At 47.2% G+C, this 20,335-nt stretch overlaps 1 protein-coding gene across 1 annotated transcript in view; it reads right to left on the bottom strand.

Annotated features, from left to right (window-relative positions):
• Window positions 1–1,056: 1,056 nt before the first annotated feature.
• The window catches only part of LOC142484851 (uncharacterized), a 39,589-nt gene continuing 20,310 nt past the window's right edge, over window positions 1,057–20,335 (bottom strand). Inside the window, exons 2-8 of the mRNA XM_075584083.1 lie at window positions 18,421–18,454; window positions 17,748–17,843; window positions 12,337–12,406; window positions 9,036–9,127; window positions 4,578–7,869; window positions 2,995–3,077; window positions 1,057–1,203 (exon numbers count right to left, since the gene is read on the bottom strand). Of these exons, the coding sequence (XP_075440198.1) occupies window positions 1,057–1,203; window positions 2,995–3,077; window positions 4,578–6,372 (2,025 nt within the window). The 5' untranslated portion in view covers window positions 6,373–7,869; window positions 9,036–9,127; window positions 12,337–12,406; window positions 17,748–17,843; window positions 18,421–18,454. The remainder of the gene's footprint in view (window positions 1,204–2,994; window positions 3,078–4,577; window positions 7,870–9,035; window positions 9,128–12,336; window positions 12,407–17,747; window positions 17,844–18,420; window positions 18,455–20,335) is intronic.

The raw sequence follows: 20,335 nt of genomic DNA, 5'->3' as shown, positions 1-20,335 counted from the left end.
ACATTTCAGTGCATGAAGCCTATATATGCGCCACATAATGTACTATAATAATTTACTCTAGTAATCTTCTTACCGATCATGCCACTGGGAGTAAGAAAAATATGACACCTTGATCTTTGTTTAGCAATATTACACATATAGCCCATAACTGTAGAGATATAAAATGTCATTTGCCATATTTGTTGTGTTAGATTCTGGGTATCATTTATTTGAAGCCTGTCACTCCTTTTTATTATCTTATGTACTGCACCGACACACTTTATTCGAGCAAATACCCAGTATGTACCTGGCAGATACCTGGAATGCGCCGCTCCTCACCTCTGACAAGCCCCGTTGCATTTGCCTTCCCAGCCTGGGTTCATGCCTGGCTGATGGGCGGCTGATTTGTTAAATGATAATGATTAGGATTTAATAGGCTGCAATGCTTCGCGTGTCTACCAGATGGCATAAATTCATGAATTGTAATGCAGTATATATATATATACTGTGCAGTATTGCAGCCAGGGGGAATAAAATGCTTCAATCCCTGCCTAGAAAATAACCCAATATACTCGGGCAGAAAACAGTCACAAACCTCAATACACCCGGGTATACCCGAATTCGTGGGACTAGCCGAGCTCGAATAAAGTGTGTCGCCAGTGTAACACCCCTATTCCCCCCTGCCCCCCACCCCCTGGCACCAAGGATAGGGTGTACAGTTAGAAATAGAACAGACGACAGGCCCAGATTCTTTTTACAGTCCCTTTAAGTAGGATTTCTGCCTTAAGGGTGTATGGGTGCTGTGCATTTACCTTGGTTCTTCTCAGGGTTGCTCATGGATCTGTGCTGGTTCTTCGCGAGGAGTACAGTGAAAGAAAGAGGACGCCATGAACTTTTTACCTTTTATTAACATAAATCGGTTTCGGGAAAATTGGAGCACTGCTTACACCAGTATCAAAAAATCAATTGCAAAAGTGTGTCCCATAGAAAATAAAGATTTACTGGATCATCAGCAACAAGCTACATAACGGAGCACAAAAAGCCCCCACCAACGCGTTTCGAGCGTGAAGCTCTTTCTCAAGGTGCATACCAATCAATACTCACCGGGTTTCTTAAGTACTCGCTGTCCGCGCCATCCGTACCCCCGTTCATTTCCTGAAAGCGTCTGGAGTGACGCGGGGAGGTGACGTCAGCGCTCATGAGCGGACACTCAAACAAACACAACTTTATTGATACAAGATAAAAAATACATACAAGGCCAATAACATATTAAAAACGAAAACCCGGAGTAAAAAAACCACATTAATTTATCCCTAAAGCATAAACTAATATGCAAAACAATAATAAAGTAATTCAATGTACATTAAAAAAAAAAAAAATGAAAGCATCTTTTTTTGAGCATGATACATGGAATATTCTTTAGTACCAACATTAGAAAATAGATAGTAAACTCGAATTCAAAAATCCATGAAACCATGCTGTGACGGGAGACGCGCTTAATAACACATTTATATTTCGTGGATCCTGATTGAGCAGAACAGGATGAGCAAAATAAACTGAGATTTATTCCCTTGATAGGCAAACACACGACAACTGCAGAATAAACTTAATAATTACACGTATGGGTAGAGAAACAGAGGATAATGTCCAGAAAGGTGCCAAAGCACCAGAAGATTGTCCTTTAACATGTAGTCCATTTGCCATTTGCCAAATAAATAGCCAGTCCAATCCTTCTGTGAATGTGCAAAGTCTTTTCTGGTTCTCTGGGATTGGTCTGGATCCTCAGGGCTAACGAAATCCTGAAGCATGGCAAGTTTCCTTGTTGCGATGTTTTTAACCCCTTGCGTTCTGGAATCGTAGCCGCTGTACTTAGGTCTTATCCGCTTGAAGAAATCAGGTAACAGCAACAACAACAGCAGGAACAGCAACAACACCAACAACACAGGAATGAGGGGTACAGGCCTTTTTAGGGACAAGGGCCTGTGAAGTGTTACATTAGCCTCATCCCATTGGCAAGGAATTATCTTCCTCCTATCAGAACCTGCCAGGTCACATGGGCAAATCCTACAGCCAGCTCAGGTAACTGAGCATGCTCAGTAAGCAGCTTCGTAGCACTGCTAAGTAAAAAGGGGCCACTCATTTCTGGGGACGCAATGCCTGGAGTTTGGTCCCAAGGTGTGAAATATCCAGGATGAGTAGCAGGATCTGCTACTCAGAAACATCCTGATTAAGTGACACTTTAATAATCTGGGGTCTTTCATGTATGCATAACATTTGTTCCCTAATGCATTACAAAGGCAGGCAGAAAAAAATAGCATCCTGCCGGTACATTTTAACTGCAACAGAAAGGCACTTTATCAACAATATATGTTTCCCTTATGACAAAGTTATATTTTTAATATGTGTGTACTGGGGGGTTGCACATAAAAAATCAGGGTGCTGGCTCACTCCGTTCCTAAATTAGCAGTCTTGAAAGGGGAACAGCATATAATATTAACCCCTTCATCCCCAAAACGAAATAGGGGTAACCAGCCGAGCCCACTGCCTTTATTAATGCGCTGTTTACCCCCATTTTCGCCACACCTCCCCCACTCAAAGCCCAAGGTTTGCCCTGGCCACCTCCTCTGGTGGTTGGGCTGACCGGAGGGTTTTTGAAGTCATTAGGTCTTTGGGATTGTCCTGTCGGGAGAGGCCATCAGCGTTCCCATGCTCACTGCCTTTCTGGGGCTGAATGGTGAAGTCACATTCTTGCAAGGCAAGGCTCCAGCTCAAGAGCTTGGCATTCTCTCCCGACACCCTCTGCAACCAACTTAGGGGGTTATGGTCAGTGATAACAGTGAAGTGTCTGCCATACAGAGAGGGCTGTAGCTTCTTTAGAGCCCCTACTATGGCCAGACACTCCTTCTCAATAGTGGCATATGCCACTTCTCTGGGCAGCCGCTTGCGGTCCAGAAACATCATTGGAGGTTCCCTGACCTCCTCCCCCACCTGGCTGAGCACAGCACCAATGCCAACGTCTGAGGCATCAGTCTGCTCCAGAAACTTCTTGGCGTAATCTGGAGCGGCAAGGTTTCGTGCAGTCTTCAAAGCCTGAAATGCTTTTTCACAGGCAGGAAACCAGACTACCAGCACAGACAGTCGCTTCTGGGTCAAGTCAGTCAGGGGTTTAGCAATGGCACTATACTGGGGAACAAACTTCCTGGAGTAGCCTGCAGTGCCTAGAAACGCCATGACCGGCTGCTTGGGTTTGGGAGTGGGCCACTGCACTACTGCCTCTACCTTAGTTGGTTCTGGCTTGAGGTGCCCTCCACCCACCCTATGCCCTAGGTATAAGACTTCAGCCATCCCTACTAAGCACTTGGTGGGTTTTAAGGCGAGACCTGCCTCCCTAATCCAGGCTAACAACGCAGCTACATGAAGTACGTGTGATTCCCAGGAGTTACTGAACACAGCAAAATCATCCAGATAAGCCCTTGCAAACCCTTGCATGCCCTCTAGCAAACGATTGACCAGGCGTTGGAAGGTAGCCGGTGCATTCTTCATCCCAAATGGCATCACTAAGAACTCATAGAGGCCACTTGGGGTGATGAAAGCCAACTTCTCCCTAGCCTCCTGGGTCAAAGGGATCAGCCAGTACCCTTTACGGAGATCCCTGGTGGTCAGATACCTTGCCCCGCGAGTTCATCCTGCAACTCATCCATGCGGGACATGGGGTAGGCATCTGAAACCGTCCCTGCATTGAGCTGCCGGTAGTCCACATAGAACCAGGTGGTCCCATCCTTATTAGGTACTAGGACTACCGGACAAGCCCAAGGGCTCTTGGATGGTACAATTACCCCTAGGGCCAGCATCTCCTCCACCTCCCTCTCTATACTGCCCTTCACCTCTGCTGACACTCTATAAGCGTGCTTATGCAGAGGTCTCCGATCCCCTGTAAGCACTGGGTGCTCAGTGATGGGTGTCCTCTCTGGCTTGTCCGTGAACAGAGCCCTATACTGCTCTAGCATAGCCCTGGCATCTGCTCTCTGCCTGACACTCAGCTGAGCCCCGATCTCCACCTGCTCTATGGTACCTCCCTGCCTAGCCTCCCCTAGGAGATCTGGTAGAGCTATGTCCTCCTTGAGCATATTGATGTGATAGACTTTGGTCCTCCCTGTCTCCCTAACCCTGGCTAGCACTGCTGCTAGACAAACCACAGATCTGCCTGAAGCCAACTATCCTCTCCCTGTATGTCCTCACATACCTCTGCACTCTCTCTGGTGCCCTCCTGACCAGGCGGTGGGAGGTAGCCAGAGCATTCCTCATTCTGAATGGCACCCCAAAAAACTCACAGAGGCCATTCTGAAGGCTGAAGACTGACTCCCCCTTTGCCTTCCTCTCTACACTGTCTGCCACCTCTGCTGATACTCCATAGGTATTCTTATGCAGAGGATACAGATCCCCTGGGAGCACAGGCTGATCTGTACTATGTGCCCTGCCCAGCTTGTCTGAGAACAGGACGCTAGGCTGCTCTACCCTAGCCCCGGCTTCTGCCCCTGCCTGCTTACCTCCCAGGGCCCCTAGCTCAACTAGGAACCCCCTAGGAAACGCTATCCTACCTAAGAGGCTTGGCACTACCTGAGCTACTTCCTGAAACATGTTCCCCATTCCTGGTAACAGGTTCAGGAGCATCTGCACATAATCACTCGCTTTACCCTCTGGCTGGCAGGCGTCCCAGGGGTGGCCAAAGTCTGCCACTGCCCCTGCTGCCTCCGGCCAGAAGTAAGGCTGCAACAGCTGGGTTCTCATGTGAGTGACCCCCTGATGCCCCACTAGTGGACTGGGGAAGGCTACCTGCAACACTTGCTGCCTACCCTCCCTGGGTCCCACTAACCGTCTTCTACCTGTCCAGCCCCTGGATAACCCGGTAGAACCTGGCTCCCTACCCCAGAGCCCGTGGTGCCACAGCCTGTGGTCTGACCCCCCGCTTTCCCAGGACTCGGACGCCCGCAGTCCCATACCTTCTAAGCTGGGGTCAGCTTTCACCGCATCCCTATCTGCTGTCCCTAATTCTAACCACCCACCCTTAGTCTCTAAGTCAGGGGTAACAGGGACAGGTAAAGGGAAAAGTAAGTCAGTCACTGGTCGCGACTCAGTAGTCTGGCTTACCTGTCTGGTCTCCGCAGAGGCCACTGGAACCGTTGGTCCCAAATGCAGGGGGACAGAGGTTGATTCTGCTGTGACTCCTGATGACAGGCTCTTAGGAATCGCCGCAACAGCAGGCAATTCCGCAGCAACCACACAGATCACAGGCTCCAGGTTATTGCTAAGGCGCACCTCAGCAGTTTCCCTGGACAAAACCCCCACCTCCCTCATGCCATGATTGGCACCCCCATCCAAAATGATCTGGGCACCCTGTAAAGACCGCAGCCCTCCATCAGGCATGGTTCTTTGCATCCCTGTGCCCGGGAGCAAATCTTCTGGTTGCACCAGAATAACAGCAGCACCCAAATCTGGCAAGCTCTCTGCTTGCCGGTCACCAAAGGTAACCCTCCGTGGATGCCTGCTCAGGACATCAGCAGGCTGCATCTCGACTGATGCACTTGGACATCCTCTGCTCACTGCTGCTGGCTCTGAGGTGACAAAAGCAGCATCTGCCTGGGACATCCCTCTTGGTTGAGGCTCCATGACTGTGCTCTGTTCCTCTGTATGGGCCAGCCCAATCTGGGTTTCTGGCCCTGCAGCTTGTGAACGTTGCCCCTGATGGGGTCCCTCAGACCGCTCACGGTCCGGGCAATGTGGCCGGATGTGGCCCACCTTGTGGCAATGATAGCACCGTCTCTCAAGCTTGAACTCCCCAGTATAGGGCGTATTTCTGCCCATTGTATGTTTGGGAGTCTGCTGAGGTGCAGACTGGTCCCCCCTAGCCGGAATGGCTGCCTCTCTGGGGACTGCTGCGTTGCTCACCAAGGCTCTGCTGGTTACATATTCATTTGCTGGCTCTGCTGCTTCCACAGCAGTTACTCTGGGAACGTCCTGTTCCCCGCTGACAAGGTGGGAGTGAGGGGGCCTTCCAAGCGCTGTCGACAGGAGCTCGAGTCGCTGTTCATAGCTAAGCACTTCTCCCCAGGCGGTGAGGAGTGCAATGAGTCCAGAGGTAGCAAGTCCGGTCGCCACAGCGACTGATCCATCTGCACCCCTTGGCCCCACGCCACCCTCTTCCAGGCGGTCACTGACATCCTGCGCTCCGGGCTGAGTACTGTCTGCTGGCGGGGCCACCCTGTCCTCATATTCTTCTAAGTCCTCCTCCAGCTGACTCTTGGAACGACTGTCTGTCGTGAAGCCGTACCCCACACATCTCTCCACTATCTGCGCCAGGTTCCAGGTACAAAACCTTCCTGAGCGTGGACCCATGGTGCCACTGGGGTTTAGGTCCAGAGACCAGTGAATTATCTCGTGCTTCTTTGGAAGTGTGTGTAAGTTGCTACTTGCCTGAGGAGCTTGCAATCTACAAGATCCTCACTATATTACACAACACTGCAATATAGGCTTAATCAGTATCTCACCAGCTGCCACCAGTTTTAAACGCCTGTGATGGGAGACGCGCTTAATAACACATTTATATTTCGTAGATCCTGATTGAGCAGAACAGGTTGAGCAAAATAAACAGAGATTTATTCCCTTGATAGGCAAACACACGACAACTGCAGAATAAACTTAATAATTACACTCACGGGTAGAGAAACAGAGGATAATGTCCAGAAAGGTGCCAAAGCACCAGAAGATTGTCCTTTAAAATGTAGTCAATTTGCAAATTGCCAAATAAATAGCCAGTCCAATCCTTCTGTGAATGTACAAAGTCTTTTCTGGTTCTCTGGGATTGGTCTGGATCCCCAGGGCTAACGAAATCCTGAAGCAGGGCAAGTTTCCTTGTTGCGATGTTTTTAACCTCTTGCGTTCTGCAATCGTAGCCACTGTACTTAGGTCTTAGCCGCTTGAAGGAAATCAGGTAACAGCAACAGCAACAACACAGGAATGAGGGGTACAGGCCTTTTTAAGGACAAGGGCCTGTGAAGTGTTCCATTAGCCTTATCCAATTGGCAAGGAATTATCTTCCTCCTATCAGAACCTGCCAGGTCACATGGGCAAATCCTACAGCCAGCTCAGGTAACTCTGAGCATGCTCAGTAAGCAGCTTGGTAGCACTGCTAAGTAAAAAGGGGCCACTCATTTCTGGGGATGCAATGTCTGGAGTTTGGTCCCAAGGTGTGAAATATCCAGGATGAGTAACAGGATTTGCTACTCAGAAACATCCTGATTAAGTGACATTGTAAGAATCTGGAGTCTTTCATCTACTAGACGCATCGGCATTTCCCAACCGGGGGGGGGGGGTTCTTTCATCTATGCATAACATTTGTTCCCTAATGCATTACAAAGGCAGGCAGAAAAAAATAGCTTCCTGCCGGTACATTTTAACTGCAACAGAAAGGCACTTTATCAAAACTATATGTTTCCCTTATGACAAAGTTATATTTTTTAATATGTGTGTACTGGAGGGGGGGGGGGGGGGGGGTTGCACATAAAAAATCAGGGTGCTGGCTCACTCCGTTCCTAAATTAGCAGTCTTAAAAGGGGAACAGCATATAATATTAACCCCTTCATCCCCAATACGAAATAGGGGTAACCAGCCGAGCCCACTGCCTTTATTAATGTGCTGATTACCCCCATTTTCGCCACAACTGCCAGCACTATATAAGAAGACAAATATTTTATTACCGGTCAACAATTATTTTGTATTAAGAAATACGACACTCGTTTGATTTTTATATATATTTTTTTAACGGGGAAATAAAAGAGGGAATTTGGGGGAGAGAAAGGCGGCGGGATGGCGGGATAGCGCACACACGTATTCCTGCAACACAAAGAGATTCTATATCAGCCTTCTGTCCCTCACTTGCCCAAAGAGCTAACAGTTTAAAGCCTCAGACACAGCAGGTACCTGCTCGGCGATGGTATCTCTCTTCCTGCAGTACGTCCGCTCCTGATCAAATGATTCAGGGAAAGAAACAGCATTCCTTATAATCACTGTGTAAAGTGTTGCTAAAACGTAGTGGTACTGTGCCTGGTTCCAGAAGAGCCCAATTAAATAAGAGAATTTAAACGCCCAATTTGCAAACATTTTGTCCTATACTTAAAAAAAAGTGTTGATTTGTAAATAAAAAGCAGTGGTGCTGAACACCTCCAGGAACTTCACCCTTTAACCCAGGGGAGCGCAATCTTTTTCCACCTGCACCCCCCTGACGGCTGTCCCCCTCTCCAAGCGTGCCCCCCCCTCCGCACCTTGGCTCTAGCGTCATCACATCATGTTGCCATGGCAACGCGACGGCACATGTCCCCGCGTTGCTATGGCGATGGATCACTAGAAGCCGTCTGAACCAAGGTAAGGAGAGGTTATAGAGGCCTTCACTGCTTCCCCGGCATTTAATTTAAATGCTTTCGGGAAGCGCACGGGGCCTCTGTAACCCCCCGCAGAGAATCTCGCGCCCCCCAGTTTGCGCACCCCTGCTTTAACCACTGCTTATAATAGGCGTTGCCTTGATTTAACCCGTTTTCTCCCAGGGCAGCTCCTGCAGCTAAGTGAGAAGCAGCAGGTGTCTGTATAATGCTTTACAGGACCTTTGGGGTTTGAAGGGTTTAAACATGTTTATGAAATCCAGGTTTAGAGGAGAGAGGGATGTTTGGAATATGAGCTAGTGATATAATTAGTCTAAACTAGTAAATACAGGTGCAGTCCCACTTAAAGGTCTGTATTGAAAACTAATGTGGACGTTTTACTGTGAAATGAAAACCATTAATTTCAATGTACCTTGCTCTGGTTTGGCCTGATGAAGTGATGTAGGAAGGAATAGTTATATGGAGCAATAGAAGTTATTGGGGCTGTTCTATGGAGCAGTAGAAGTTGTAAGTGTGTTTGGATAGGGCACTGCTGATTCACAGCTGGTAAATGTGGGTCTATTTTCAGATGGGACATGAAAGACAAGTCAAAATGTGTAGTGACTTCCCCCTCCTGATACTGACCTGGTCCTATATAAGGCTCTGCTTCCTGCAGTACTACCTGCCCCGTTCCCGTGATGTGAGGGGAACAGGGACTTGTGCAAGGAACCCGGGACCTGCAGGAAAACAGAGGAAAACTATAATACTTTCACCCAAACAGTTTACAATCTAGTGGTACTCTGTGATCCCAGGGTCCTGCAGAAGGGGGATAATACTGTAGCCAAAATAGCTTATAATCTATTTCTGGGCATCTCGGGCTGTAAAGGGAGAATATTTCCTTATACAAACACGGGCGATGTACACAGCTCTGTAGATAGAATTTTGCAGGCACAATACCCCGAAGAGCTTACAATTTGGTAATAACTCACCCAATGTTTCCAAGAGGGAACACTTGGATTTGAATCAAGATTTCCCACTTCAGAGGCAGTGACAAGTGACATTACCACGAGCTATTCCTTTAGTACAGTATTTAATACAATACAAACCTTTCAGTAAACCCATTATTACATGTGGCAAAGTAAAGGTACATATTACATAGTTACATAGAAGATGAGGCTGAAAAAAGACATATGTCCATCAAGTTCAACTGTGTAAAATTTAGACAACAGAAACGTATCCGATATTTGTATTTATGATCCCGAGGAACAGCAGTGAAAGGGTAGAGGCACAAGCCCCCAGCGATGCTGACCAGGAAACGTCCATGTATAAATTCACAATATAAAGATATCTTCATTCTTTCCAAACACATCAGCTTAATAAGCCCAGAGATCCATGTTCTACAATCGCACAGGTCAAACAAAGCCACCATATAGCAGCCAATAGCCTAATACAGGTACATCTTATATGGTTGTAGGTGGTAACCCAAAGCTTGATCGTAGTAAATCATATATTGTGTACAGCAACTAAAAGTTACTCACTTGTGATCACATGAAGATCCGGAAGCTGTCGGCGTGCTCCTACCACGAAGAAGCAAACAAGAGAAAATGGTAGATGGCGGTGCAGTTGCATGGAGGAAAATATGAACCAGAACTGCCGATATACTAAGTACAAAATGTTATTAGTGGCACATTAAAAACAGCAAAGTAACACTCCTATGCGTGGGTGACCACGCGAAACACGTAAGAGTGTTACTTTGCTGTTTTTAATGTGCCACTAATAAAATTTTGTACTTAGTATATCGGCAGTTCTGGTTCATATTTTCCTCCATGCAATTGCACTGCCATCTACCATTTTCTCATCATCCCGAGGAAGGCAAATAAAACAATCCAAGTGAAAAAACCCTATGCTGTCTCATAAGGGAAAAAATTAATTCCTTCCTGGTCCAATAATGACAATCAGATTTGTCCCTGGATCAACATCCTTCCCATGTTCACTTATTTGGTATATCCCTGTATAACTTTCCTTTCTAAAAAGATGTCCAACCTTTAATTTTTAAGATATTTATTGTATCTGCCATCACAGTCTCCATGGGTAATGAATTCCACATTGTAACTGCCCTTACTGTAAAGAACCCTTTCCTTTGTTGCTGATGAAATCTCCATTTCTCTAACCGTAAGGGATGACCCTTCGGATGTAAATAAATCTAATTTAGCTTGCTTTTCCACAAACAGAGTCAGATTTTCCAACCCCTTTATTAATTTGGTGGCTCTTCTATGCACTTATTCTATCTCCATAATGTCTTTTTTATGGACTGGTGTCCAAAACTGTACTCCATATTCAAGGTGTGGTCTTACTAATGCTTTTTACAGTACAGTGGCATACTTATGTTTACTTCCCTTACATCCATGCCCTGTTTAATGCAAGATACAATCTCATTTGGCTTTGCAACTACTGCCTGACATTGGGCATTATTGCTAAACCTTTTGTCTACAAGCACTCCTAAACCTTTCTCCATCAAGGTTATTGACATAAAATGAGGCAAAAAGAAGTTGTAAATTGCCTGTTTATTCTTGTTTCCCAAATGCATAACCTTACATTTATCTGTATTAAACCTCATCTGCCATTTACCTGCCCAAATTTCCAGTCTATCCAAGTCCAGCTGGAGAGTAATTATATCCTGCTCTGATTTAACTACATTACACAATTTACTTTGCTCTCCATGCTAACCTCAAGGTCCGTAATGAACAAGTTAAAAATCAGTACCCATCCCTGAGGTAGTCCTTTTACAACTTTAGCCAACCAGAAAAGGTTCCATTATGACAACTCTCTGTTGTCCATCCTTCAACCAGTTTTCAATCCAGGTGCAAATAATGTTACCAATTTCCTTTATTTTGTACACTAACCTCCTGTGCTACGATATCAAAACCCTTTGCAAAAATCGAAATAGACCACACCAACTACATTACCCTGGTCTAAACTCCTACTTACCTCCTCAATGAAAATAATAAGGTTAAATGACCTGCCCTTCATAAATCTACAGTATGCTGACTATTACTAATAATGTTGTTATTCATTAGGTAATCCTGAATATTATCCTGTACTAAACCTTGAAGTAGTATACCCACTATTGATGTCAGATTTACAGATCTGTAATTCCCTGGTTGTGATTTAGCTCCGTTTTTTAAATATAGGCACCATGTCTGATTTACGCCAATCTTGTAGTACTGAGCCTGTGGAAACGGAGTCCATGAATATTAAATGTAATGGCTTGGCTATTACTGAACTTAACTCCTTGAGAACTGTTGAGTGATGCCATCGGCGCAAGGTGCCTTATTTACTTTTATGAAGCCACCTATCAACTTCTTCCTCAGTGAACCAATATGTTATATCTTCTGCTCTTCAATTAAACTCTAAAATCCCCTTCCCAGTGAATACTGAGTTTGTTCTTTGCCTCTGTCCTCCTCTTTCTTTTAGATGTAGGAAACTTAGAAGCCTGATCAGTGCTGAGAATCACTGCATAAGACCTTGTGTAACTCCAGTGGTACATGTACTACAGATGGTGTAAGGAGTGCACGATCCGGTAGGAGCAAGGAGAGGACCCCAGGTAACAAACATTTAAATGTATTGAGTCATCAAGACATAAAATCCAACACGTTTCGAGCATGTTAGCGTTCTTTATCAAGGATCATATTGCTTCCTTCTACCCGTCTTCAGGGGGTTTGTACCCATAATTGCTTGGTATATTACCAATAAGTCTTATTAATCTTATACATTATTCTCCTTGGACTGTGGTTTTGGTGTTATTGGATATTCTACCTGGCATTGAGCGCTCCTCACACTCCTATCTGTACATGTACTACAGGTTGGGAATCTCTGCTTTATCCCACAGATATTACAGTCTACTTCTGACAATGACTCCCTCCCTCCAGTCACATTGCAGACTTACCTTCTACATGGTGACATGTTGCTTCCTGCAGTACTGAACGTCCTGTCCTGGGCTGACAAAGGAACAGGATCTGTATGATGGGGAAAAACGACACTATTTACTGTGGTGTTTATCTCTGCAATATGCAATCCATCAATGAGGTAAACTCATAATATGAGAGAGTGACCAACACTGCACTACACAAAGTGTATCCCCAAAACTCTTGACTTATAAACAATCTTAGTATAGCCATGCATAATAATGGTATATTACTTTCCTCTCTGTTGGCAGTAAGTCCTGGTGGGTACAGGTATGCCAGCAGTAGTTATGGAGGTTATCCCTCACACCATGGTGAGGTGCCCTATGTATGGACGGGAGTGGCTGTATGCTCTGAGTCCCTGGATAGTGACATCAGGAATGCGCCTGCCTCCTGAAGTATATAAGGCACAACACAGTTATTGACAGTGTGTTCTAGCAGCTGTGGGAAGTTGTTGGGAAGTTGTATTTTCCTGCAAAGGGATTGTAGGAACACTTTGTGACCCTAGTGAAGTAACTAGTGGTCCAGGTTGACCAATCAGCCTGTCTAAGCCACTCTGTGTCCAGGGACCTGGCACAGAGAGGATCTCCCTAGGAGAAGAGGGAATGCCACTTCAATTTGGGAGGGCGTACCTGGCAAAGGGACAGCACGGAGAGATGTGCGGCTAGAGCCGGCAGCTGCATGGGGCAGTCTGCTACATCCCAATCTACAATAAAGATGACCTTGTTAACGATACCCCCACTGTGTGAGTGTGAAATTACTCAGCAGTGGATGGCACCACCAAGAAGGAGTTCCTCACCAGGACCATCTCCCTGCGGAAGCACAGATCCTGATGAGGTGGAGGCGCTGCACATGATGTAAGTTGAACTCGCACCCACTACCTCAGCTACCTGTCCTGCTGGAAATCCCCTAATAACATCAAGCGGGAGACTCAGGAGTCCTGTTGCCTGCAGGTGCACCACCAAACACAAACACATAATGGGGGTTGGTTGCTAGAGTACCCGGGCCAATGTGAGATTGTGGGGGGGGAAACCCGTTACAATTGGAGGCGCTGCTGAGATATATATCTATTAAACAGGACAGGCTTTTGCTAGGCACACTAGGAAACAGGGAAAGTGTATGCTGCCACTTTGTGCTGCGTTGGGATGGAACCGCAGGAGTAACCTGGGAACCTGAGAGGAGTTAGTGGGTCTGGAGAAGGGCTTTAGCTGTCCGAGTCACCTTGAGGTAGCGCTAGGGGTAGGATGCCTGAAGGGATATCCTGTTACCTAGGTCAGGACTCCTGGAGAGGGTCTGCACTAGGCTGACCAAGAGAGGTAGACGCCCAAGTACTGCATGGAAGCCCCAGAGTACTCTAGCCATTCCAGATCACTTACCGAAGGGAGCACAGACTGGGAGGAAGGAGATACAGTAGACACTGAGAGAGTGAGCATAGCCTGAGGTAGTGCAAACACGAGTTAGATCTACGTTAGGTACACAGGTGGTGCACAAGGCATGTTTATTGTACTGATGTGGTAGCTGCCCCGCAGAGCGGAGCTCCATGTACAATAATCCAGTATACAGTGATCGAGAAACAACCGTCAGAATGGAGGATCTGCAAAGAGCAGAAGGTCCAGGATGCCGGGATGAGGAAGGAGAACAAGCTACAGGAGAGACTCTTGTGTGTTTGTTATGGAATGGCGTGAAAGCCGTGGCATGCCTATGTTCTCGGGAAGATACCCCCGAGACTAGTGAGGATGACAACCTTGCGAGATGGGAGGAACGAAATGGACTTTGTTATACACCAATAAACAAACAGCCAGACACTACCTCAAATATGAAGAAGGACAGTACTTACCAAAATGGCGTTCCCGCGTTCCCGGGACACCGCGTGGGCCAGCTGCAGAAAGTCTTGCAACTTTGCAGTTTGCTAAATGTTGGCCAGGATTGGCGGCAACGAGGAAACTCCACCCAGTTGGGGAGTTTGGCGCGAAAGCAGGAGCCGCGCCCTCATGGACTATGACTCACTCCGCCCCTGTGCTGGGTCAGCCTAAAAGGGGCGAGACATCCCCCTAGTTTCAACCAGGGGGAGTGGTTTGCAGTTCCACCGGATGCCGATGGAGGAAGTGGGGGGAAGGCTTGCTCAACCATCCCCTGCACTTCAGTTGCGAAGAGCCATTGATCAATACAGACCGCTAGGACGAGTGCTTCCGTTGGTGACCATGGCTGAGCAAGTGGAACAGAGTCCCTTGATATCTACCCACCCCTATTCGGCTCCAGGAGGCTTCCTGATTATCCGCGTAGAGGGTGTGGAGACAGTGGTCTGTCTCTGCCTGCAGTGCTGACTGCCGGGCGGAGCTGTGGGTAGCGAGGCTCGATGTCCTCATTGTGGACTGCAATATATGTGGTCTATGACGACGTTTGTGCCGGTAAAAGCCGTGGGGATGAAAGATCCTACCCCGATGTCGGCAGCGGAGCTTCCGGGTGCACTATGGAGTGTGAGTGCAGGTCCCGCGGAGCCGGAATCAAGCCGAGTTCTTAAGGCCGAGAAAACCAGCCATCGGAGAGGTGGCCGGAAAGGAGCCCATCTACGGTCCCCTACTGGAATACCCCGCCCAAACTGTAAATTAGAGTCCTCGGACGAGGAGTGTGCCAGGCTGGCAGAGGCCCAGGACTTGTTGACGGAGTACCATACCAGTGGTATCCCGTGGCGGGATGCTATCCCCCGTGATGTGGAGACACGGAGTTGAGTGTCTCCAGTACCGCGACAACCCGATCGCCGGAGTCCCATTGCCGTGGTGACTAGCGGGTCGGAAGGAGGTCGATCCACCCCGACCCTGCGGAGCAGTAGGTTAACTCCGTGCTCGCCGCAGATCCCGGGGGTGGAGGTGAACGAAGAGCGGATTCAGGGTCAGGCTGGACCGCGCAGCAGAAGGGCGTTGCCGGATGTCCTCGTGGAGGAAGAGGTCTCGATTGGGGACCCAACCCAAGATGGCGTCGCAGCACGTGCGTGTCCAGAGGCAGTTCCGGACGACCAGAGCGGTGTCGAGTGGGAAGCGATCGCGCCTCTACGGTCGAGCAGTGGGAGTCGATCCCCTACGGACAGACGGAGTGGGCGCTCGAACCGGAGAGCGAGAGGCTCAGCTGCCGAAGGAAAGAACGGACTTTGTGACGGAAGTGAGTCAAGGTATTGCGGAGGAGCAGGCCGTGACCCTGCCGGTACCTACCGTCCGGCCCCGTCCCCCAACCCCGTCCATCCCCAAAGTTAGCCCCAAGGCCCTAGTTCAACTCCGTCCCTGTCACCGGTTCCTTCGGGTCTACCTCTAGCCTGGGGATGTCAGGGGATTCCCGGGGTCCTACCGAAGAAAGGACTGGAAGCCTGGACTGGGGAACTTCGGATGATGGGTCGGAGGGTGGAGGGAGGATTTCCCGATGAGGGTCGGTACCCAGTGATAGCACTAGTATGCTGAGTATCACAGGTGGACACTGGTCACAGCGTCGGGGAAAGGTTACGCCATCTGAGGGTACTTCAGGGGTATCATCGGGCGGGCCTGAGGAGGAAGAGCCACTAGAACCCAACTCAAAGGAGGTACGGGAAACTAGGTGGTGGGCACCGTTATATGAGGGTTATGTCACCTGGATAGACCGCACCCGTTTCATTCTAGAAAGAGATGGGGTGGTTGACCATTGGTGGGCTCCTGGGGATTTTGACGATGAGGCCTATCTCAAGGAGCTGCGAGTAAGGTGGGATCGAATACAAGGAGGTCTTATTACCCCAAAGGGATCTGAAGGGTTAGATGACCCGGTGGAGTCAGATGAGCCCCTGTCATGGGTGTTACCGGGAAAGGCTGGGCAAACTAAATTAACCCGGGCCTGCCGAGCCGAACGGGCTATTACAGCCAAATATAAAAGGTCTCATGGGCTTGAATACCCATATGTCCCCGAACCTCTGATGAGGGAAATAGAGGACAATCGAGAGAGGTGGCTTCGTAATGATATAGAATATTATATCGTTAATAAGGGAGGAGCCATTAAGGGAGTTCAGGCTGAGCAGAGGGTTTCCCAACTGATGAGGGCTTGGAAAATCGGGCGGAGCATTTATATGCACAAGGTGGTGTATTGTAATGAGCGAGGCTTGCCCCGAGAGTATAGCGTGACAGTCACCGATGCAGCGGGGCGGGAGGTGAAGAAACCAGACCCTAGACATTACTATTAGGTACCGTCAAAGAGTGGTCTGCCCTTTTCTTTAACGCTCCCTGCTGGTCAGTGAGTGGAAGGTTCTTGCATTATTATGTGGATGTGATACCATTTGACGCTTAATTTGTGTGTTCTTTTACAGTGTTTCCGGGAGCAAGGTACACCAAATTTAGGCCCCAGCCGGGACGGTGGGGATTCACCAGGGGGAGTATATAGCCATGCATAATAATGGTATATTACTTTCCTCTCTGTTGGCAGTAAGTCCTGGTGGGTACAGGTATGCCAGCAGTAGTTATGGAGGTTTTCCCTCACACCATGGTGAGGTGCCCTATGTATGGAGGGGAGTGGCTGTATGCTCTGAGTCCCTGGATAGTGACATCAGGGATGCGCCTGCCTCCTGAAGTATATAAGGCACAACACAGTTATTGACAGTGTGTTCGAGAAGCTGTGGAAAGTTGTTGGGAAGTTGTATTTTCCTGCAAAGGGATTGTAGGAACACTTTGTGACCCTAGTGAAGTGACTAGTGGTCCAGGTTGACCAATCAGCCTGTCTAAGCCACTCTGTGTCCAGGGACTTGGCACAGAGAGGATCTCCCTAGGAGAAGAGGGAATCCCACTTCAATTTGGGAGGGCGTACCTGGCAAAGGGACAGCACGGAGAGATGTGCGGCTAGAGCCGGCAGCTGCATGGGGCAGTCTGCTACATCCCAGTCTGCAATAAAGATGACCTTGTTAACGATACCCCCACTGTGTGAGTGTGAAATTACTCAGCAGTGGATGGCACCACCAAGAAGGAGTTCCTCACCAGGACCATCTCCCTGCGGAAGTACAGAATCTGATGAGGTGGAGGCGCTGCACATGATGTAAGTTGAACTCGCACCCACTACCTCAGCTACCTGTCCTGCTGGAAATCCCCTAATAACATCAAGCGGGAGACTCAGGAGTCCTGTTGCCTGCAGGTGCACCACCAAACACAAACACGTAATGCGGGTTGGTTGCTAGAGTACCCGGGCCAATGTGAGATTGGGGGGGGGGGGGAAACCCGTTACATTGGTTTTCAGGATTCTTACTGAAACAGGGAGACCGTGGCTGTGGTTTCGTCTCCCAGAATCCCCTGCTTGTTTACATGCTGTTTATTGGTTCTTCCTCCCAAGTGAGGATGGTGACATTATATGTCATGTTACTCTATCCTACATACAGTGTCACCCTCCTGCTACTTACCTTGCCGTTAGAAGGGCTTTACTTCCTGCAGTACTTCCTGGGTCCGGTGCTAAGGGGGAGGGAAGAAGGGGGCGGGAAGAAATGGGGCAGTTGTTTCTGAAACACAGAGGAAACCAAAATCAGATATCTGTTGATGGTCCATTAAAAAGTATCACAATCTAACACAGCGACACTTCTCCTGGACTAACAGGGCTACTGGAAGAGAGGATCCCATTACTACTTGATTGTTCTCTTTGGGTAGTATGGATCAAACAGGGATCTGATTAATATGTACAAATATATCCAAAGTCAAACACAGGGAAATGTTCCCTAAGGGCAGCAACATTGGACACACAGCAATCCACTCAGATAAGAGGAAAGGAGATGACAACAGCATAATTATTATGCTTTGTTTATAAAGCGCCAACATAGTGTGCAGCGCTGTACAATAGGGGAGCAGAATGATGTCAGTTACATAAACAGAATGGCATACCATATAAAGACAAACAAACAAAGACAATGTTACCAACTTCTCACTACATCTGTGCTTCAGCCAATGCTTTTGTAAGTGAGAAAGGCAGGTTCACTTCCTAGGAAAAGCCCCCTCTCTCGTCCCACCTGGTTATCCCATTTACAAAACCATGGTTCATATCTCCAGGACTCAAAAAGGGCAGATGCTCTGCTTTTATAATACCTTCAATTAGCCGAAGCAGCAGCAAAGCCCGCGTCTGAAAAATAAACAGAGCCTTTAGATACAGAAAAAAACTGACATAAACTGAGTGATAGAGATAAAGCATTTTATACATCCCATTGGAATAGGCCCATCATGCAACTCTACTAACCCCTACTATGGTTCCATATAACCACTCCCTATAACTCCTCATATTGCTCCATATAACGGCACCCTATAACTCTGCCTATTGTTCTATATTACCCTTCCAATAACTCCTCCTCTATAACCGTTCCCTATAGCTGTTCCTATTCCCACATAAAATAGCTCCCTCTATCACCTCTTTTTGCTGCATTTAACCCCTACCTATAACTCCTGCTATTGCTGTATAGAACTGCTCCCTATAACTCCTGCAATTGCTGTATAGCACTGCACCCTATAATTTATATATACTGTACGGAGCAGTCAGTGTGTATATAGGTATCTGTCTAGATATGTGCAGAGCAGTTGATATACTATAGGTATCAGGGTAAATACCTGTATACAGGCAGTCCTCAGTTATCTGACACAATGCGTTACTCAAAATGGCGTTGGATAGCGAAACGTCTTAAAGCGAAACACGTTTTCCCATAGGAACACTGTTTAAATGAAAGGTTCCGTTCCTGAAGGCATTTTTAACACTAAAATACACCTAATATTTTATGCAGGCAATAAGATACGCAGCACACACATAAATTATATAGTGTATATACTGTATTATATATATATAATATAACATAAATTATAATAATATAATATATTATATAGTATAATATAATATTATATAATATATATATTATATACACATAAACAACTTTGCAAAGCGTTCTAAGAGCGTTGGATAAGCCGTTTTGGCGTCGTAAAAATGAACATACTGTAGGTATGCATTGCATAGCGTTGGATAAGCCATTCGTTGTAAAGTGAAGCGTTGTAAAACGAGGACTGCCTGTACACTGATATGTATCTGTATACATGTAGAGCAATGTATATACAGTAAGTATCTGTGTAAATACAGAGTCGTTTCTACATCTATCTATCTATCTATCTATCTATCTATAAAAACAACAACACGATAGAGCCTCGTGAAATAAACCAAAATTGAAATTGTGTGCTAAACCTGTGTATGGGACCTTAGTCCTATAGCGCTGAAATAATCACAATCAGTAATGGTGACCATGATGAGGAGGTGAGGGAATGTGAGGGAGAGTGACCCAGACATTACCAACTGCACTCAAGGTCCTGGTTCCAGTGTGTGGTAACATCTACTGTGCCTTATACCATGCCTGCTTGTTTTTAACTCAATGTACGCAGAACCTTGAATTTTATTAATACATTAATTTTGTTTCACTCTTCACTGTGAGCGTTGTGCGCTGTGTTTTTTCTTTATACTCAACCAGTTAACCTGCATGCACCTGCAGCCTAATTAAGCAGGATTCCTGTGAGATTGCAGGTTAAAAAGACACAGGAAGCTGGCAGACTGAGAGCCAGAGCCAGTTTTTCCCAAGAGAAGGTGGGGAGACAGGCTTAGCTGGCGGCCCTGATAGTAAGGGCCTGAAGAAGTCAGTTACAGTAGCTCCCTGACAGGGATAGCTATTTATTTATGCTTTGGGTTTGGTTTTCTTAAAGGGACGGTGGGCCTGCGAATATGTGATGGATTGGATAAAATGCCTATTTCTTCATCTGTAATGTGTACCTTGCTATGATTTCTTACTCAAAATGGCTACCACAGCTACCCCTCCCATCAAGTATGGAAGATGGCACCGAGGAATTCCACTCCAATGATGTGTTCAAAAACTGCAATAATAAGACCATAAATCATAACAACAAGACCATACAAGGACAAGACCTAACAAAGAACCACTGAGACAGCTCTTTTGCATACAAACCCCCTCCCCTATAG

Source organism: Ascaphus truei, unplaced genomic scaffold, assembly GCF_040206685.1.
Source record: "Ascaphus truei isolate aAscTru1 unplaced genomic scaffold, aAscTru1.hap1 HAP1_SCAFFOLD_440, whole genome shotgun sequence".
Taxonomy (NCBI): Eukaryota; Metazoa; Chordata; class Amphibia; order Anura; family Ascaphidae; genus Ascaphus; species Ascaphus truei.
The sequence above is the reverse complement of the archived record's forward strand: the minus strand, read 5'-3'. Positions and strand labels throughout refer to the sequence as shown.